The sequence below is a fragment of the Bubalus kerabau genome, chromosome 9, assembly GCF_029407905.1.
Source record: "Bubalus kerabau isolate K-KA32 ecotype Philippines breed swamp buffalo chromosome 9, PCC_UOA_SB_1v2, whole genome shotgun sequence".
Lineage (NCBI taxonomy): Eukaryota > Metazoa > Chordata > Mammalia > Artiodactyla > Bovidae > Bubalus > Bubalus kerabau.
This window is the reverse complement of record NC_073632.1, coordinates 68,843,113-68,865,548: the sequence shown is the minus strand read 5'-3', so window position 1 is coordinate 68,865,548 and position 22,436 is coordinate 68,843,113. Positions and strand designations below refer to the sequence as shown.

The window sequence follows — 22,436 nt, the reverse complement described above, 5'->3', positions numbered from 1 at the left end:
GGAGGCGGGGCCGGGGGGGCTCGGGGGCGGGTCTCCCGGGAGCTGTGGCGACGACCTCCGCGGACGCCGGGCGTGTACGTAGGCTCGGTGGGCCGCCGGGAGCGGCCAGCGTTCCACGGCGAGAACTGCTGACCGGTCACAGGCTGTAGGCACGATGAGACCCGGAGAGGAGCGGCCGGTTGAAGGGGGTGCCTGCGCCAGCGTCTCCGATCTGGAGCTGCTGAAGCTGCGCGCGGCGGAGTGCATCGACGCGGCGGCCGAGCGCCTGGGGGCCCTGAGCCGCGCCATCTGGAGCGAGCCCGAGCTGGCCTACGAGGAGCATCACGCCCACGGAGTGCTGACGCGCTTCTTCCAGAGCGAGACCCCGGCCGGGTCGTGGGCCGTGCAGCCGCACTACCAGCTGGCCACGGCCTTCCGCGCGGAGTGGGGGTCGCCGGGGGGCTGGGCGGCGCCGCGCCCGCTGCACCTGGGCTTTCTATGCGAGTACGACGCGCTGCCCGGCATCGGGCACGCCTGCGGCCACAACCTGATCGCCGAGGTCGGGGCGGCGGCCGCCCTGGGCATGAAGGGGGCCCTGGAGAGCCTCGCCGGACTGCCTCTGCCGGTGAAGGTGAGGTGGGACCCGGGAGTGGGGCTCTCTTTGCCTGCCCAGTCCGGGACCGACCAGAGAAGGGCGGCAGCTGGCGCTTCCCTTGCGCATCAGTCCCTTGCCACCCCGGGGCAGGTGTAAGAGACAGCGCTCGATGTCCTGGCCTTTGCTATAGTGGGCAGAATCCCTGGATCAAAATCAGTAGTTCATGAGTTGCCGACCTAGCGACATTTTACAGATTTTTGCTTTTTTTCTCCTGTATGTGAAGTGAAGTCACTCAGTCGTGTTCGACTCTTTGTGACTCCACGGACTGTAGCCTACCAGGCTTCTCCGTCAATGGGATTTTCCCGGCAAGAGTACTGGAGTGGATTGCCATTTCGTGCTCCAGGGGATCTTCCCTACCCAGGGATCGAACCCGGGTCTCCCACATTGTGGGCAGATGCTTTTACCGTCTGAGCCAGGGAAGTCTCTCCTGTATAGTTGTAAACAATTGAGTCGCCTTTCTCCCTTAGGAAAGAACCTTAGAACCAAGCCTGGTTTTCGTGATGGCTTATTTTTGGTAACGGGGCAATCGCAATTGGCTGACAAGCTTGTGCAAGCTCTAGAAGGAAGTAGTTATTGTAGGGAGACCTGCAGACCCTCCTTGTTAGACTCCAAAAATTTTTTTTTTTGTTTGTGGCAGTTCTAGAAGCTGTTGTGATTAGAATCATTGGAGTTTGGATAGGAAATGTTCAGCCAGTAGAACTACAAAACTTCTAGAAGTATACAGAAAATGGGAAGAGAGTGACCATTAAGAACATAGATGAGTTGATCCTTAAGTCTTAAAGTTTATTTCGTGATTTTAAGAAATTAACTCGAAATTAAACAGGGAAATGTTGTTTATGTTAGCCATGCTGCTGCTGCTGCTGCTGCTGCTGCTGCTAAGTCGCTTCAGTCGTGTCCGACTCTGTGCGACCCCATAGACGGCAGCCCACCAGGCGGGCAAGTTTAATCTTGTGTTACTCTGTTTTTCCAGATTGTATATTCTTCATTCTGTGAGCTAAGATTCAGTCAGCACCATTCTGGTTAAGGGGAAGACTAGTGTTATATTTCATATTCTTTAGCCCATTTTTTTCCAGCGTCAGTAACCTTTCTCTTTTATTCTAACAGTTCCGTCTTTTGTGGCTTTTTCTGTTTAGCTGCCTTCTCTTTTCTGCCTCTGACTGGGCCTTTGTTTTTCATCTGGCTAGGATTTTGTTTTGTTTGGGGGAGGAGGTGTCCTTTGCTGTTGCATGAAACACTGGAGAGGTTTAGCTTTAACCAGGTTTATGAAAGGTTCAGAGAAGTCAGCAAGATTTAACCTGAAAAGTCATCAGATTTCTTGAGTCAAAGATTAAGTGTAAAAAGCAGCTTAATATAAGAGTTTGAATGCCTGGAAGTATACACACTTCTGATTTTGAACCTTAATACTCAGATTTAGAAGGTTATCTGTCTTACCTGAAAATGGAGTTTTATGTTGATCCTCTTTGCAAGCCAAGACTTGTTCCAACTCGTTTCATTGTGTTCTTATACGTGACCTTGAAAGTGTATTAGTTTATAGATAATTTGTCTTTACTTTTAAAAATTGTTTGAAGAAGTTAAAGTTTAAATATCAAAGTAAAATGTTTATTCTGTAAAGTTCTCTTTTGTTTAATTAGGTGTTTGGTGACCAATAAATCTGCCTGGTTGAGCTGGTGGAATCGAATTAGTAAGTTTGTGTAATAGTTGGCCGTTTCTAACTGTGGTATTAAGATTTATTTAATACTTTTCATAAAGGATGAATGTGTTAAGACCTTTTAAAGAGGTAGTTTAGTAAAGAAACAAAGTTCAGGCCTGAAGGTCAGGATATCTATCCCAGCTCTGCCTTAAGACTTGCTCTGTGACCTGGGGCAAGACACTTGACTCCGTGCCTCGAAACCACCTTTCTTAAAATGATGACAAGGATCTCTTACCTACCTCACAGGGTTGTTGTGAGGATAACTAGTAACTAAAAAGTTCCTTACAGTAAAGTGATTATGAATCATTATATACATATACTAAAAGATAATCAAATAAAAGCTTTAAGAAATAAGTCCTAAATAATTTTGAGGGACTTAGTATATAGTACTTACCTTTTTTCATCTTTGACATTAGTTATATAAAATTGCGTTAGAAGATTGGGAAAAATTTCCTGTAGAGCTTTTAGTACATACTCGGCAATAAATTGGTATAATAATGTCAACTGCAAGTTTGTGATTAATTTAGCACCATAGATTTATGCCCACTGCATAATTTAAGAGTCAGAGAACAAAATCTCTCTTCATAGTTTGATGTAGATTGTGAATATATATGCAAGGAAATCTGACTGACATTTCCTACTAGGAATTTTTGTCCCTCTGACACAGTTATTTCTTTCTAGGTAATTGTCCTGGGAACCCCTGCAGAGGAAGATGGTGGTGGCAAAATTGATTTAATTGAAGCCGGGGCTTTCAAAAATCTTGATGTTGTTTTTATGGCCCATCCATCTCAAGAGAATGCTGCTTATCTACCTGATGTTGCTGAACATGAGTGAGTAATCAAGTTGAAAGAAACTTCTTATTTATTTTGGTACCTGGGTGCATCATTGAAGTGGTTTAAATTTTTACATCAGAAGTTTCACCATAATAGTTAATGGTCCAGTTAGTAGTCTGGTTCCAAGAAGCCACTGCTCAGGTGCTTCAGGAAAACCCTACATTCTCTGCAGTAGCTAGAGAGTAATAGAGGAACCAACCCAGCAGGGCTAGTGATAGTTCAGTGCTAAGGATAGTTCAGTTAACCTACCTCTCTGCATCCCCTGTTTTCAGAGGGTGAGTATTTTAACTGTCCTGGTGTCTTCGGCCTTATCACCAGAAATTGGTGTTGTGACAGGAGGAAGAATCTTTCGTCTTTGGTTTCAAGGATGATGTATAGTAGTACACCTCTGGAAAACCTTAGAGATTAGAAATCTCTGCCAATGCCTCTGGCTAGAAGGGGCCAGTGGCTGCAGGCAGGCTTCCTAGTCCATTAGCCTTCCAGGATTTAGGGTTAGGTAGATTTATTGGCCTTGATCCTGAAGTCAGCCCTTTTGGCCTCAGGCCTTTTCTTAGTATCTGACTTCTTAGATTTTCATTGGCCATCTTCTAAAGTGGAAAGAGAACAAGAACAAAAATTTTAAAAAATTACTCATCTATCTATGCTAAAAATCTGTAACAATAAATAAAGCACTGTGTCCCTATTACTCACCTTCCCCACATCCAGTCCTTTTCTAGAGATAAATATTCTTCCAGAACTTTTAGGGTGTATTAATAGCCATAAAATAGGTACATGTATAAATTAAATTTTAAAGGAGGATTTCCCCCAAAAATATTCTTCTAAATATATTGTTGATCTTGCTCTTGCTTTTTAAATTAAACAATATGTCTTGAATATCATTCCACATCACTTTTTAAATATGTTTTTAAGCCTAAAACACTAATGCTAATACAAAACAGGCATTAGCATTTCTTTTCCTGTAGTCTATTGTGCTTTAATTGTACATAGATTTGAATCCTAGAAAAAATAGTGCTAGAATCTTTTTCATAAAGGACATCCTTTTCTATTTTATAATATTTATCACCAGTTTTGTTAAAATTCCAGTTTCTGGGTGATGGTGATAAGATATATATTGAGGAAATAACAAGTATCCTAAAATTTTTAAAATGTGTTTTACTTGAATGCTTTTACTTGTTTTGTTTTGTTAATTGAATGTTTGGAATCAGTAAGAATTGTCATGAGCCTCCTTAATCTACTCATTTAAAAAAAAAAAATCTAAGTGACTTTTTATTAATTTACACATGGGTACTATTATTCAGGCTTAAAAGTATTATCTAAGCAAGTCATCTTTGTAAATAACTATTTAATATGTAATCCTTTCTTTAAACCTTCAGTTCAGTTCAGTCACTCAGTCATGTCTAACTCTTTGCAACCCCATGGACTGCAGCACTCCAGGCCTTCCTGTCCATCACCAACTTCTGGAGTTTACTCAAACTCATGTCCATTGAGTCAATGATGCCATCCAGCCATTTCACCCTCTGTCGTCCCCTTCTCCTCCTGCCTTTAGTCTTTCCCAGCATCAGGGTCTTTTCAAATGAGTCAGTTCTTCGCATCAGGTGGCCAAAGTATTGGAGTTTCAGCTTCAGCATCAGTCTTTCCAGTGAATATTCAGGACTGATCTCCTTTAGAATGGACTAGTTGGATCTCCTTGCAGTCCAAGGGACTCTTCAAGAGTCTTCTCTAACACCACAGTTCAAAAGCATCAATTCTTTGGCGCTCAGCTTTCTTTATAGTCCAACTCTCACATCCACACATGACTACTGGAAAAACCATAGCTTTGACTAGATGGACCTTTATTGGCAAAGCAATGTCTCTTCTTTTTAATATGATGTCTAGGTTGGTCATAACTTTCCTTCTGAAGAGTAAGCGTCTTTTAATTTCATGGCTGCAGGCACATCTGCAGTGATTTTGGAGTCCAAAAAAATAAAGTCTGACACTGTTTCCCTGTCTATTTGCCATGAAGTGATGGGACCAGATGCCATGATCTTCGTTTTCTGAATGTTGAGCTTTAAGCCAACTTTTTCACTCTGCTCTTTCACTTTCATCAAGAGGCTCTTTAGTTCTTCGCTTTCTGCCAGAAGGGTGGTATCATCTGCATATCTGAGGCTACTGATATTTCTTCCGGCAATCTTGATTCCAGCTTGTGCTTCATTCAGCCCAGCGTTTCTCATGATGTACTCTGCATGTAAGTTAAAGAAGCAGGGTGACAATATACAGCCTTGATATACTCCTTTCCCAATTTGGAACCAGTCTGTTGTTCCATGTCCAGTTCTAACTGTTGCTTCCTGACCTGCATACAAATTCCTCAAGAGGCAGGTCAGGTGGTCTGGTATTCCCATCTCTTGAAGAATTTTCCACAGTTTATTGTGATCCACACAGTCAAAGGCTTTGGCATAGTCAATAAAGCAGAAGTAGATGTTTTTCTGAAACTCTCTTGCTTTGTTGATGATCCAGTGGATGTTGGCAACTTGATCTCTGGTTTCTCTGCCTTTTCTAAAACCAGCTTGAATATTTGGAAGTTCACAGTTCACGTATTGCTGAAGCCTGGGTTGGAGAATTTTGAGCATTACTTTACTAGCGTGTGAGATGAGTGCAATTGTGCAGTAGTTTGAGCATTCTTTGGCATTGCTTTTCTTTGGGATTGGAATGAAAACTGACCTTTTCCAGCCCTGTGGCCACTGCTGAGTTTTCCAAATTTGCTGGCATATTGAGTGAAGCATTTTCACAGCATCATCTTTTAGGATTTGAAATAGCTCAACTGGAATTCCATCACCTCCACTAGCTTTGTTCATAGTGATGCTTCCTAAGGCCCACTTGACTTCGCATTCCAGAATATCTGGCTCTAGGTTGGTGATCACACCATTGTGATTATCTGGGTCATGAAGGTCTTTTTTGTATAGTTCTTCTGTGTATTCTTGCCACCTCTTCTTAATATCTTCTGTCTCTGTTAGGTCCATACCATTTCTGTCCTTTATTATACCCATCTTTGCATGAAATGTTCCCTTGGTATCTCTAATTTTCTTGAAGAAATCTCTAGACTTTCCCATTCTGTTGTTTTCCTCTATTTCTTTGCATTGATCACTTGAGAAAGGCTTTCTTATCTCTCCTTGCTATTCTTTGGAATTCTGCATTCAAATGGGTATATCTTTCCTTTTCTCCTTTGCCTTTTGCTTCTCTTCTATTCACAGCTATTTGTAAGGTCTCCTCAGACAACCGTTTTGCCTTTTTGCATTTCTTTTCCTTGGGAATGGTCTTGATCCCTGCCTCCTGTACAGTGTCACAAACCTCCGTCCATAGTTCTTCAGGCCCTCTGTCTATCAGATCTAATCCCTTGAAATTTGTTTTTTTATTGTATCTGAGTAGTTAGACTAGCATGAGAACTATTTAAAGTGAGAAAACAGTGTATAAAATTTTAAGGCTTTAGTGATACGGGTATTCTGGAACATTAATAAAGTATTGATCAGGAACAGCTGACTTAAAGCAATAGTATTTATAAAATTGTGAGTTTAATCTGATTTTTAGAGGTTTTCTTAACCCATTTCAAATATTACATCCTGGGAAATCTCTGGCAGTCCACTGGTTAGAACTCTGTGCACTCACTGCTGAGGGCACAGAATTTGATCCCTACTCAGAGAGCTAAAAATCCATAAGCTGGGTAGCTCTGCAAAAAAAAAGGTAAAAATAAAAAGCCACACACACAAAAAAGTGACCTCCTTTTTGTCTTTGCTTGACCTTTCCCCACCCCTAAGACAGAATTATCTGAGTTTCTGCAGACCTTTGATAGAGAACTGTCACAATACAGTGTAGAGGACAGGAGCCATCTTTTTGGTAATACCAGCACTTCATACAGTATTGGATTGTTTATTTAAGTTTAATGGCATACAGATTTAATTTGAAGAGGAGTTTGAGCAGAATTCTTTTCTGGACTGCCTTCTTTGTGTTAGTTACTGTATTACATATAAATTAGAACTAAAATATGTAAATTGATACATTATTGCTACAAATAATTTGCAAATAAAAATTCCAGCAGTGTGAATTAATTTTGAATAATGATTGGATTTTCTTTGTTTAGTGATATTGAAAAAAGTAATTCCTAATGATGTTTTATTTCCTAGTGTGACTGTGAAGTACTACGGTAAAGCGTCTCATGCTGCTGCTTATCCCTGGGAAGGGCTGAATGCATTAGATGCTGCTGTCCTCGCTTACAACAATCTGTCTGTGTTAAGACAGCAACTGAAACCAACCTGGAGAGTTCATGGTACAAATGTCAGATACTTTGGGTAATAGATGGTGCTTAATATATTTGAGTGCAATACAATTCTTTAATAGACTATTTGATGAAAAACATTGGGGTTTAAAATAAATACATAAATTTTTTTAAATGTAAAAAAAAATTGGGGACATTCTATGTACTGTATGAATATTCAAAAATTTTTTTAACATTTTCAGAAATTCCTGGGGCAGGATAGTAGATGTTTGTTTACATGTGGTTAAGATTATTTGTACATAAATAGTATGGTCATTTTGAGTATTAGAACTGATGTTTTTATGTAAAGGATATATGTTCTTTCTGTTGGTATTTGAAAGTTAGAACTTGATTTCCCAGTTATCCTGTTTCTTGATAACAAAACTTCATTGTTTTCTCATTTTAAAAAAATTGATGGTTACTGGTTTTATATATTCAAGTGCTGTTAATCCTAAGTAAACGTACTATGCATAATTTAAAATTATGTGTAGCACTTTAATGTAAATACAGTAATAAAGTACTGTCTTGAAGTTGCAGATTTATTTTTTAGTTTCTTTCCTTATGCTTTGGGAAAGTATTCTACTTCAAATCTCTTCTTTACCCGATTTTGCTGTACTCTAAAATTAGTTCTAACTGCACTTTTACCAATTTTCTACTTTAGTTTCTTTAAAAGGACCAAACATGAATATGTAAAAATACTTTTAAAAAAAAGCAGGTCATAAAATATCAGGCTGTGCTTATTTATTTTAGTTATTATTTTGAATGGATACATCTTCCTTCTCAGTATAGTTCCAAATAAATGCATTTGTTTTGACAGCTGAGAGTATACTTTGTGATCTTTGATTTGTATTGGTTTCTTATTGACATAAAAATATTCTCAAATATTTCCCCAGAGCCAAATGCCATTTAAAGTGGGATTCCTAAGATATGAGGGTATAGAACCTCATACCATTGGGGATTTTCCTTATGTCAAAAGTTTAGCAAAATATACAACTATAAGAAAGCCCACTGAAATAAAACTCCCTTTCAGAAGGCTAACAATACTTGTAAAAATTTCTGACAGTTTCTTTTTAGTCAAGAATCATAATTTATTAACATCATGTAAATTCCTCAGGCTAAAGTACATATAGACAGTTATTTTATTTTTCCTATTAGCCAGTAAATATCCCAGAATGCATAGAAACTTGTATAACATCAAAATCTTGATTGGTGTATATGTGAAGGTAATAAGTTTAAACTATTTTTCTGTATATATGTTTTGGCTGAAAAACTTTATGGCTGTATTTAAACTAAAGGAATGGTCTCCAAGCTCCAAGTTCAATTCCAGTAATTTGGTTCTTTTTATAGGTATAATAAAAAATGGTGGTGTAAAACCCAATATCATTCCCTCTTATTCTGAGTTAATCTATTACTTCCGTGCACCCTCAATGAAAGAACTTCCAGTTTTGACCAAAAAGGCAGAAGATTGCTTCAGAGCTGCAGCTTTGGCTACTGGGTGCACAGTAAGAACTTTTAAGAGTTAATCTAAGTTATAATCAGAAGTATATATGTGGGCTGGGACTATTTATATTAAGTTACATTAGAATCTAATTTTGCCTTGCTTTCATTTGGCAGTGTCTTGAATATGCAAAAATCAGTTGATTTGAAAGTCTTTCATTCTTATTCATTTTACTCGGTTTTTGCATAGGGAAGACCACAGTTGTCTTATCACACAGGACTTAGAATAACTGGTATTGCTGAGCTAGAATCCCTGCCTTTCTGCAAGTTATATTTTTCCTTACTGGCAGTTATGCTTTTAGAATTGCTCTATATAGTTGCTATAAAGGCAACTTTATGGCAAAATCAGCCAAACCTATCTTTTGTTTTTATTCCTCCTATCACGGTTACTGCTTTTGATACCGTATTTTACACCCTTTTCTTTTGTGTGTCCCTTAACTCATTATTATAGTTACACATGATTTTGCTACTTTTGTCTTTTAACCTTCCTACTAGCTTTAAAGTGGTTGATCTACTACTTTTACCTTTGGCAATGAGATTTTTCCTTTTGTAATTTTCATATTTTCAATCATGGCCTTTTTTTTTTGCTTAAACAGTCCTTCAGACATTTCTTAGAAAGTTGGGGCTTTGTGATACTGAACTCTTAGCTTTTGCTTGTCTGTGAAACTTTTGATCTCTGCTTCAAATCTGAATGAAAGCTTTGTCAGGAGGGTATTCTTGGTTGTAGGTTTTCCCTTCCATCACTTTAAGTATATTGTGCTACTCCCTCTGGCCTGCAGAGTTTCTGCTGTAAAGTCAGCTGATAGCCTTATGGGAATTCCCTTGTAGGTATCTTGTTGCTCTTCTCTTTTGCTTTTTAATATTCTGTCTTCATCTTTAATTTTTGCTGTTTAATGACAGCATGGTCCTTTTCAGGTTGATCCTGTTTGGTATTCTCTGTGTTTCCTGGACTAGATGTCTGTTTCCCAGATTAGAGAAGTTTTTAGCTATTATGTCTTCAAGTATGTTCTCTGCTCCTCTCTCTCTCTTCTCCTTTTGGGATCCCTATAATACAAATGTTAATACTCTCAATGTTGTCCCAAAGGGTTCTTAAACTGTCCTCATTTTTAAAAATTCATTTTTCTTTTTTCTTTTCAGCTTGAGTGATTATCACTACTTTGTCTTCCACTTTGCTCATCTGTTACTCTGTATCATTTAATCTACTGTTGATTTCTTCTAGTGTATTTCTTATTTCAGTTACTATATTCTTTAGCTCTGTGTAGTTCTTTTTTATATTTTCCAACTCTTTGTTTAAAACTTCTCATTCTGTTCATCCATTCTCCTGAGTTCTTTGAGCATATTTATGATTATTACTTTAAATATCTTATCAGATAGATTGCTTATCTCCTCTTATACTTAAATAGTCTTTTAATAATTTTTATGTTTTGGCTGACTTATAGTATCTGTTGGGCTTCCCTGGTAGCTCAGCTCATAAAGAATCCACCTGCAATGTGGGAGACCTGGGTTCAATCCCTGGGTTGGGAAGATCCTCTGGAGAAGGGAACAGCTACCAACTCCAGTATTCTGGCCTGGAGAATTCCTTGGAGTCGCAAAGAGTCAGACACAACTGTGTGACTTAGTATGTTTAGATTTTCATTGTTTCTAACTTAGATGTTGCTAAGAGTAAAATAATTATTATCTCTGCCATTTTATAATTGATTTTTGCTAATGTTATTGGAATTATCTTTAGTTTGTGGGAATATTGCCCATTTTTTATTTAATAAAATCTAAATCTGTAAATCCTCTTAACTGGGCACATGTAAACTGCTTCTGTATCTTAATGCACTGAAATTAATAAATGAGGACCATAGTCAACCCCTCCACACTGTGGATCTTCTGTCTTTCTCTTAAAGTACTTTATACCTTTCAGACCAGGTAGTGGTGTCAGTGTCAGTTTGTATACTGCTGCTGCTAAGTCGCTTCAGTCGTGCCCGACTCTGTGCGACCCTATAGACAGCAGCCCACCAGGCTCCGTCGTCCCTGGGATTCTCCAGGCAAGAACACTGGAGTGGGTTGCCATTTCCTTCTCCGATGCATGAAAGGGAAAAGTGAAAGTGAAGTCGCTCGGTTGTGCCCGACTCTTAGGGACCCTATGGACTGCGGCCCACCAGGCTCCTCCGTCCATGGGATTCTCCAGGCAAGAACACTGGAGTGGGGTGCCATTTCCTTCTCCAATGCAGGAAAGTGAAAAGTGAAAGTGAAGTCGCTCAGTTGTGTCCAACTCTTAGCGACCCCATGGACTGCAGCCTACCAGGCTCCTCTGTCCATGGGGTTTTCCAGGCTGAAAGTCAGTAAATCTTGATTTGTCTTTTAGGGGCTGTAGCCTAGAGCAGTGTTTCTTATGTGGCTTTGGGACCACCTGCATCAGAATTACTTGGGGGTGCTGGTTAAAGTGGAGATTCCTGGCTGCTCCCACTCCTGGTTTAGGTGACTGAAACTGAGACTTACTGGTTGGTAGAACTAGGTGACCTTGTGTGCTTTGGTGCATGTAAAGCATAAAGGAGATAGGGTCCTAGGAACTCTCATTATAGAAAAATGTGTTTTTTTTAAAAGTAAAGATTTGAGAGAGTTTATATCCTGAAGGGGAGGCGCCTCCTTTTAAAACCTCTTTCTGTTAGAGAACCAGTGCTGGTTTGAAAATTAGATCGTGAATTCAAATTTCTTAATTTTAAATTTGCGTTATAATTTTTATTAGGTGGAAATTAACGGTGGAGCACATGATTATTACAATGTTCTTCCCAATAAGAGTCTGTGGAAAGCTTATGTTGAAAATGGAAAAAAGCTGGGAATAGACTTCATTTCAGAAGATGCTATGTTCAGTGGCCCTTCAGGTAATTAAGTTCTTTCAGATATACCATGCTGTTTGAGGAAGGGAACTACCATCCAAGGTTAAATGGTTTTGCTTAACAACTTTGGAGGTTGGGGGAAGTATTGCTTATGCTTTTTAATGACACTTATTTACAAACTTAATGGTTAGGAGAAAGACATTAAAGAACTCTTCAGTGAATGTAGAATGTCATGTGAACAGATTTGCTTTTAGAAACAGCCAACCTACTCTTGGCTTTATATTCTAAGTGTTTCTAGTGTTTAAATTTGCTTAGTTCTAATTTTTAAGTAAGCTACTTAAAGGGGAAATCGAATTTTAATTCATTCTCAGTTATCAGTAAACAGGTTACTAAGGACTTGTATATGGGGACATTTTCAGTTTCTGAGAAATAACAAACAACTATTAGAATTTAAACATGCATAAGTATATCAGGTTATTTTAGTTTTTTTTTTCTTTAAAGAGCATTATTGTTAACATGTTTACATGTTAGAAATGTATCTCCTAAAATATGGTAGATATTGATGATGTAGACTCAGGGGGACTTGGAGATATAAACAGGGTGTTGATGTCATTCAGCGAGATAAGAGTTCAAGGGAAAGAGCAGGCTGAAGTAGGGTGGATTGGTATAAATTATTCATTTGTTAAATTTGAGGTCTTCACAGGACTTCTCAGGAAAGCTGTTCAATAGCCTATTCCAAAAGTTGTCTAGGTTGAGACTTAGGGGTTGTCAACACATGAGAGGTGATTGAAGACATAGGTTTCAATGTTGAGGAGGTTGCCTGAGGACACAGAGGAAGGACACAAAGAGATGAAGCCCTAGGGATCACCAGTGCTCAGGAAACAGGTGACAGAAGTGACTAGAGAGGGAGTCATAGAGAAAGCCAGACAGTCAGTAGAGAGTGGAGTCATGGAAACCAAAAGGGTAGAGAATTTCTGGAAGGGAAGGAGTTGTAAATCATGTCAGGTGTATAGAGATAAAGGTACATGTGCTCCGTTGGACTAGCAATTAAAAGTTAATGATTCATCTTACCTTTCCAAGGATCTACCGATTTTGGAAATGTTTCTTTTGTGGTTCCCGGGATTCATCCATATTTTTACATTGGGTCTAATGCCTTGAATCATACAGAACAATATACTGAAGCTGCAGGTAAGTGTTGACGTTTTGACACGAGCTCTTTTTGTAGTAGTAGCTGCCCTTCTAATTGCTCAGTTTAGCCCATTATCACTTCTTTACCGAACACCTCAGGAAATACTATATTGTGGTGGTCAGTTGGAGAGGCAATTTAGATATTGAGAGCTAACCTGAAAACGAATAAATTAGGTGTAATACATATGAAATTGCCTTTATTTAACTTCTCTCCTCTTTAGGATCACAAGAAGCTCAGTTCTACACTTTGAGAACAGCCAAAGCTCTGGCAATGACTGCACTGGATGTTATTTTTAAACCAGAGCTGCTGGAAAGAATCAGAGAGGACTTCAAATTGAAACTTCAAGAAGAAGAGTTTTAAATACAGTAGAATAAAAGGAGGGTTTAGGAGCTACTTACAGATCATTCAGAAGAAGTGATGATTTTTTCCTGTAATCTTTTTTAATGAGGGAGGAGGGCATGGCTTGTTTTTCAGTCTTAAAGGAGTCAAATTCCTCTTACCTGAAAAGTGAGGACATGATATGGAAAAAACATATTACCTCATATCTACAGTGAAAATTTCGCAAATCTGTGTCTGATGAAATTGTGACCTTTCAGAGCTGGCATTTCATAAACAACCTGGATGACACATGGTTTATTGGTGATAATATTTTATAAAGCCATATGTTGTGTGAGTGTATTTTAAAAGATCCAAGAGATTTCAGGCCTTACATTCATAATGGGCACATGAAGAGATATTTTTGGTATTGGTTGGTAACACGTGTTCTATAAAGTTGTTTAAAAATTCCTGTTCTAAATTTAGGGAAGATTCATTTGGAATATCTGACTGTATCTGTTTTGGTCTAGAGACTCTTTTCATTGATAATAAAGGTAGGCTTTTAATCAGAAATGCTGTGGGAAACAACTAGAAACTCAGCTACAAAGAATGAGCTTAAGTTACCATTTGAAAGAAAATGAAAATGTTCTTTTTTGTATATAACCTACTCAGAGAAGTGGCAATGAAGTGCTGTTTCTCATTCCATATTATTGTAATAGGGAAAATGGTAGATGGATAGGATTAGACTCTTCCTATAAGGTTTTTGCTTAGTGGCCCCATGTGTCCTAGAGGAATATGGTGAGAGGAGTGATGTCTGCTTATCTTGAATGTTAATGTCATGGAACTGGTCCCCTCTACCTATCAGCCCTATTCAGGCTTCTCCTCAGAAGCTAGCCTGTCCAGCCTGAGCAAACTCGGTAGTTTATTAAATTTAGGGAACAGAATTCTAAGCCCCCTTAAACCCCATGTTAACCCAGTAAAAACTAAAAAGTATTATATTAGTTTTTCCTGGTGTGACTTTCTTTATCATGATAAAAGAATGTGAAAAGTTTCCAGTACAACAAATATATTAAGCTGTGAGTATAGTAAAGGTCCAGGAGTCTTTATTTTAAAGGGAGTCCTCAAATTTGAGTCATAAGCATTCCAAAAATGGAAGAGGGAAAGAGAGCAAAGTGAGCATTTGGTCTCAGCTGTAAGCAGGTCAATTTGTATGCTCTAACACTTGGCTTCTCATTTGGAAAGTTAGATTTGATCCCTTATCCTTATAGTCTTTTAAACCTCTATTTCCTCTTCTATCTGAAGCTATTTAAAGTTAAAAGAAAGAGAGGGGAATTTGAGAGGAGAGTTAGTATTTGAGAATTGCATTCCTTCTGTATCTGCCGTCTGCAGACTGGCCTGATTTGGCAAGCAGCCTAATTGTTTATGGCTAGCATGCTGAAAATGAGCTGTTCTTTTTTTTAAAGGGCGCAGGAAGAAACAGCATCAGAGAGCAAATTGTGTGACCTGCAACACCTAAAATATTTACTGTCTGCCCCAGTCCATCCTGTATAACATAAAAACTGGTTCTCTGTGACTTACATCATATAATCAGATCTTCTCCTAGAAGAAGACTTCAAGCCTCTGGATCGAAAACACTGAGAAAGGGATTTAGACAGCAGTGCCCATAATGTGTCAGTGGTTTGTCCTCCCTGGGGGTTGTGGCTCTTTCGAAGTTTGCTTTCTTGTAGTATCCAGCCTTAAGGCCGTGTCCTGTGCAAGCCACTCTTCTTAACTCTTGGTATCAGCTTTTAGAACTTGATCCTCCTTGACATTCTTTGTCTGATTTTTAAAAATTAGAGTAGATCCCTGCATCCGGAAGATCCCCTGGAGAAGGGAATGGCTACGCACTCCAGTATTCTTGCCTGGAGAATTCCATTTCCCCCTAGATCTCACCTTGACATTTTATGTTAAGTTATTTAGTATAATTCAGACTTTATTCTTTATAATTAAGACTTTTAAAATCCCCTCTTCATTTTTATTTACTAGTGAGTTAATAGCCATATTACATTAAAGCATGTAAATAAATATGCAAATAAATGCTGAGTCAAAATCTCCCATCCAGAGGAGCAAGTGTAGCTAATCTTCACTATGCAATTAGAATTTGGGAGACTACTTCCTTTGTGAAAGTATTAGTTGCTCAGTTGTGACAGACTCTTTGTGACACGTGGACTGCAGCCCACCAGGCTCCTCCGTCCATGGGATTTCCCAGGCAAGAACACTGGAGTGGGTTGCACTCCCTTCTCCAGAGGATCTTCCCAACCCAGGGATCAAACCCAGGTCTCCCGCATTGCAGGCGGATTCTTTACCGTTTGAGTCACCAGGGAAACACTTCTCTGTAACGGTAGTTTTCCTTTTGGAACTAAGGTCTTTCTTTATCCTCATACTTCAGTGGCGTGTTTGTAATGTGCTAAATTTTCATAAATGTTTATACTTAGCTTAAATTATCATTGTGTTGATTGGGCCTCACATTTTAGATGAAATCTCCAAAGATTATTTGGAGGATAAATGGAGAACCATTCAATTTCAGGAGAACAGTGTCACTTCTAGATAAAAAGGGTTATATATATATGTATATACATATACTCTATATATGTAAATGATTAATATTTTTAGGAGGTTGACACATGAATAAGACTTTTTCAAAATTTGGTGTCTTGTTTTTGAGAAAGGGGGCAACTAACTTTTTCTCCCAGAATTAGTTTGAATAATGACACTTGACTATCTCTTAGATTCAGTGATTGTATGTTATTCCTCCACTGGATTATGTATTCTTTGAAGCCATTGTCTTTTCAGTATGCTTAATTTCCTTTAGGTACACTAAAACCTGACTCATTTGAAAGATAAAACAGGCCAAGCTAAGTCAGTATAAAGTTTAAAAGAATTTGACTTTTAAAATATTGAATCAACTTCTGACCTAAACTAGAGACATAGGTGGACCTGTTGAGTATCTTGGTTTTTATAGAAAATGGTTTTATTACATGCTTTTTTTTTTTTAACTTTAACTGTTCACAGGCTAAACTAAAAGCCTCTTCCTCAAATACCAACTTTTGGCTATTTTTGTTAAATTAATAGACCTAAAATGTATAATCCAGATTAATGGTTTAAATTTAATAACAGATTGAACATGTGTTTTCTTTTGTGACTTAATTTTAAAAGCAGGCCTGACTGAATATGGGACCTGTATAAAACAATTATGTGGTACTACTCACTACTAGGGGGCTTCCCTGGTGGCTCAGGCGGTAAAGCGTCTGCCTGCAATGCGGGAGACCCGTGTTCGATTCCTGGGTCGGGAAGATCCCCTGGAGAAGGAAATGGCAATCCACTCCAGTACTCTTGCCAGGAAAATCCCATGGACGGAGGAGCCTGGTGGGCTGCAGTCCATGGGGTCGCAAAGAGTCAGACACGACTGAGTGACTTCACTTTCACTCACTACTAAGTTGCTATATACTATATAATGATTGAGTGTAGCTAATATTTAGCTTGCCTGTTAAAATTCTCAGGTTCTATTAGTTTTAAAAACTACTCATATTTTATTAATTATTCAGGAATTTTCCCCTTTTAATTGCTTCTTCCTGTAGCACTCATAAGGGCTAGGACATTTAGGTTAAAATAGAACACTCTTGCCTAGAAAATCCCATGGACCGAGGAGCCTGGTGGACTGCAATCCATGGGGCCACCAAGAGTCAGACACGACAGAGCGACTTCACTTTCACTTTTCACTTTCGTGCACTGGAGAAGGAAATGGCAACCCACTCCAGTGTTCTTGCCTGGAGAATCCCAGGGACAGAGGAGCCTGGTGGGCTGCCGTCTATGGGGTCGCACAGAGTCGGACAACTTAGCAGCAGCAGCAGCAGAACATTTTCATGTGTTTGTGAATACTTGTATAAACTGGAACTGTTTTGGTTTCCCACAATCCTCCAAAGGATTGTTTATTTATTAGTAAGTTGTAGTGATCTTTTCAACAGTTGAGTTTGGTGAACATTTGTCCAGGAGAGCCTACTTCTAAGCACTGGGGGTAAGGTAAAGAGTAAAATATAGTTCATGCTCCCAAAAACTTGTGGTTGGTGGTAACTTCTCATAAGATTTGCTCCATTTAAGCAACACTGGGTTTGAGGGAACACCTGAAGGCTGCTGTCTTGGAAATTTTTGAGGAAATGTTTCTGAAATATTTAAAAATACCTGAGTTATCTCAATCTGTTTGAATAGAAGAAATTGATATGAAAAGTCTTCTTAAAGAATGATTATCTACAAAACTGTATAATATGTTCTTTTTAGAAAACCTTTCAGATAGTTTTTATTTTATACATTTCTTACTTTTTATCTGAAGTATCTCTGGTCTTCTGGAAAATGTCCTACATAGTACTAGCCTTCAAAAGATCAAAGTAAATTTTCATTGTAAAATAAGTCAATTGTCTTCCTGCTAGCTAGCAACTCTTTATAAGTGTGTAAGGTATGAAAAACTGCTTCTTTACTTTTGTTTATACTTCAGCAAGCCTTTTGCAAACAAATTATATAGTTAAGGATGATGCATTTGACATGTATGAAGTTAATATTTTCAAGTAAAATCAGTCTCTACTACTATCAGATCATAGTCATTTAAAAAATATTTTAATGCATACATATATTAAAGTATGTATGAAAAATGTATAATGTTAATAAATGTATTTATCAAATAGCAGTTGTGGTTTTCTTCAACCTATATAGGGAGTTTTGAAAATATATGACTATAAAGCACAATTACCCAAATACACTGTGACATAATCTTTTTTAAGAATTTATTTTTTGGAGAGGATAATTTCTTTACAATGTTGTGTTGGTTTCTGCTGTATATATTATAGTCTCTTATTCAGTATTACAGATGTTGATTTGCTTTTATACTATAATGTCATGTTACTTATATGAGAATTTAAAAAGAACAATTATTTTTGTTTAAAAACGAGTGTTTTACTAGTCTCAGATGCTGAGAAATGCCAGGACAAGTTTTACATGATAAGACATAGGTACATAATTACAGTATTGAATTTTCTTAAAAAATGTTTTTCAACTTCAGTATAGTCATACCGTGTAATAAATGCAACAGAGCAGATTTTTAGATTCTTATCAATGGCTAGAGAATAAGTGCCTCATATGAAAAAAATTGCAAGTGTCCGTGTTTTTTGGTTTGAACTGGCTTTCAAAATAGAGTCCAAATCTGTTCTTTTTTTCCAATGATAAAAATGTAAAATGAGCTTTGATTAGTATAATGGCTCACAGCATCCAGCTGCTTTAAAAAATAAACCTCAGAAATACAAAATAGAAAAGAATATCAAATTAAGGTCTTCAATAGACAAAATTCTTGTTTAGCTCAAAAGACTAAGTAGCCATTGCCCCACTGAGTAAAACAATGAGTTGCCTTTGAGAGTTTGGACTTTTATCTATTAGTTGTGTTGCTAATGCCTGACACCTTTTTATTTGACCCAAGAGAATAGAAAGCAGTTCAAAAACTTCATGTTTTCCCACTTGAGCTTAATTTATTTAAGGAATAACCAAACCTAGATCCAAGCATCGTTACTGCCTGTGAATGATATAGATTCAGGATTAACCATCACTTCAAGCCTTGTCATCAGACCTGACTCATTCCTCACAGGAGGATCATGTGTTGTGTGTGAGAAGCTAAAAGAGTTTGATACGAATCTAAATACCCCTGAACTACAAGAATTCAAGTTTGCTTTTAGCTTGATTGAGGAGTAAGAGGCCATCTGTGAAGAAGTAGACTTAGGTGCAGTTGAAATCTTAGCAAAACTTTAACCTGTTGTCTGTCCATTAATCTCTGAAAGTGGTGAGGGGCTACTCAGTTATTGTTCAGCCTGTTTCCTCAAAGATGGAGTGGTTACCCACAGCAACTATTTGGTATACCTCCCATTGTCTTAGCTTTTAGCTTCTGCCCATCCATCCAAAGTCACAAAACCCACTCAAGTGGGTTGTGTGTTTTTAAGACAAGCTCTTTTGTAAAAAATATGTATGTAAGAAGAGCTTATAATAGAAAATCCCAGCCAGAAAGAGATCGCAGCCACAGCTGTTTCAGATGTTTATGATGGTGCTCAGTCATGTCCAACTCTTTGTGATCCTATGGACCGTAGCCTGCCATGCTCCTCTGTCCATGGGATTTCCCAGGCAAGAATACTGGAGTGGGTTCCCATGCCCTCCTCCAGGGGATCTTTCCAACCTGGAGATTGAACCCACATCTCATGTTTCCTGCAGTGGCAGGTTCTCTACTACTGGGTCCACCTGGGAAGCCCCTTATCTCTAGGAGTCTCTCCAATCAGATTTTAACCCATGTTTCCCAGCTTCTGATGTTGCTATTACCCCACCTACCCTCTGCCATTTTCTAAGTTCTGGCCTAAATACTACTTGTTTCATTGATCCAAGGTTGGAACAAAAGAATTTAGAAAATCAAGTGGAAATAATAACAAAATTTAGAAATTAACTCACAAAGCATAGATTTCTTATTCTAAGATAAGAACAATTTGACTAATAAAACTTGTCTTCTGTCCTCACCCCAATATGTCATAACTGTATTTATTACCTATTAATATATGGCCTTGATTTATCCATTCCCGTTGCCAAAGAAATACATTTTTCTGCCTGTACAGAAGCATGTTCTTCATGTTGAATCAATTTCTGATGTTTTGGTTATTTGCTGGGGTAGGTTGTTTGTTTTTAACACTGTGAAGTGTCCTTGTTCTGACCTCATTTGCAGACAGCTATTATTGAGTGCAGGGTAGGCTGAGTAGGAAAAAGCTTATTCTGACTCTTGTTTCTAATTCCTTTCACATCTCCTGAAGGGCCAGCTGACCCTCTCTTAGCTCAGTAGAAGGCCTATACAGACTGAAATGGGATTTTGATAAGGGTGGAGAGACACTTGAATTAGCTGTCCTGGGAATTAAGAGTTGAGGTCATTTAGAGGATGATGACCTCTGGGATTTTAAGATCAATGAATCTGGAGGTGACTGTCATGTGTGAGCAGAGAAGGACACTCTTCATAGTGAATAAAGCAAATCACACTGAAAAAAAGGAAAGGTAACTGCTGAGAAAGAGAAGCTGTCTGCAATCGTTATAGTACTCATCAGGCACAGCCATTTTTTCACTTCATGTCTTTGTGATTCCTGTGGTCTTAAGCTAGTTTGAGTGCGTTACTGTTCCATTGAATCACTAAGGTATAGTTTTGAACTTCCCTGGTTGGCTCAGATGGTAAAGAATCTGCCTGCAATACAAGAGACCTGGGTTTGATCCCTGAATTGGGAAGATCCCCAGGAGAAGGGAATGGCTACCCCCACTCCAGTATTCTTGCCTGGAGAATTTCATGGACAGAGGACCCTGGCAGGCTATGGTGTCACATAGAGTCACAAAGAGTCGGACATAACTGAGTGACTAACATTAACAAGGTATAGTTTAATTCCATTTGTGATTTTTAAAGTCTTAAGCTGAGAACTTGGAATTACACTACACACTATTTACTCAATATAATAATAATACTGATCTCAAATCAGCATCCATTCTATACATTCATTGTTAATATGAGGAAATTAAGTCTAGAGTGTGACAAGAATATTTCCCTAAGAGTATTCATCACAGTATTATTTTTTTATCCAGTGTTAAGGAAAAGATTGCCATGTACACTCATAGTATGGAATGATTTTAATGGCTGCAAACTATAGGGAGTTTTTAGTAGGAAAATGGTCATACTATGTCATGGAAAAAAAGCCTGTATAAATTTGTATATAAAATATGGTGACAACTTTACAAAACTATGTAGACAAAAAGATAAGTAACACTAGTTGCCCATGGCTAATAGGATTATGAATGGGTTTTTTTCTGCTTTTTATGACTTTACAAATTACCATCCCCTCCAAAACAAAAAAGGTAGAAAGAAAGGAAATATTCCTCCCACATAGAGTAAGCATGCAATACTGAGTTGCTTCATGTATAAATGCAGCTCTTACATAACTTTTTGTGAATGATACTAAAGGTATATGGTTACACAAACCTAGTTCAGTGCTTTGCTCACTTGAATGTACGTAAGAATCACCTGGGGAACTTGTTAACATACAGATTCTAATTGGGTGTGGGGTGAGGCTTGATGTTCTGCTTTCCTAACATGTTCCTAGGTAATGCCAGGGCTCTTCTGGGAATTACAAGTATTTGTCCCAATTATATATAGATAAAAATTAAACAATATGAAATTGAAAAGTTAAAGCATCCAATTATTTTGAGAGGTGATAATACTTAAGTGAACTAAATGGTTTTATTCTAACATTATTAATGTGTTTGTTGGATAATGTGCTTTCTTATTACTGCAAATACTGGAATTTTCCATACAAAGAAACTCAGTTGTAACACAATTTTTTTAATAATCAGAATGAAATGTTCTTTTTCTGTATGCTTTATTGTGATCATTATGACTTACATTCACACACAGTTTTGGGCTCCAAGGTCAAACCCACAAGTCCATTCCTACAGGGTGGAATGCAGGCTTAGACCTAGGTTTGTGAAGTTCTCCAGTGAATTGGAAATATAAAATAATTAAACTGGTCTTTCACCACAGTCAGTTTGAGAAGCACTGCTCTTGAACATACTAGGTGCTTAGAATTACTTGCTGAATGAATACAAAAAGTGCCACTATTAAAAATGAATAAATAGAAAAGTGCAACTATTAAAAATTTTTTCCTCATATTAATGTTTATGTATTGTGAGTGCCAATTTATTTGTTCCATATTCATGTGAAACCTGCCTTTTTTTTTTCTTTAGCTGCACTGCATAGCATGCAGGATCTTAGTCTCCTCACCAGGGATTGAATCCGTGCCCCTGCAGTGAGACGCAGTCTTAACCACTGGGCCGGCGGGGAAGTCCTCATACCTGCCTGTTAACTAGACAATGTTATTAACCAAATCTCTCTACTCTCCAGTCAAGCCAACAAGTTTATTAAGCACTATAGATGTCCACATATAAAGGGTGGTTTTCTCCAAAATTATCAGAAAAGAGAATTGCTTTGTATTTGGGTTTTTATGAGGTCAAATTACAGAGTTCTGTCTCAGTGACATAGCTTTGAGAGCAAAGTACTGTCACCTCAATCAATGCTGTTAGATGCTT

The 22,436-nt window shown here is 38.1% G+C and overlaps 1 protein-coding gene across 1 annotated transcript; it reads left to right on the top strand.

Moving 5' to 3' along the window:
* Positions 1 to 20: 20 nt before the first annotated feature.
* On the top strand, positions 21 to 21,244 carry PM20D2 (peptidase M20 domain containing 2). Its single transcript, XM_055535508.1, has 7 exons — positions 21 to 610; positions 3,006 to 3,154; positions 7,312 to 7,454; positions 8,790 to 8,944; positions 11,674 to 11,809; positions 12,845 to 12,952; positions 13,174 to 21,244. The coding sequence occupies exons 1-7, from the start codon at positions 155 to 157 to the stop codon at positions 13,311 to 13,313; spliced, it is 1,287 nt and encodes a 428-aa protein (XP_055391483.1). The 5' UTR covers positions 21 to 154; the 3' UTR covers positions 13,314 to 21,244.
* Positions 21,245 to 22,436: the final 1,192 nt, after the last annotated feature.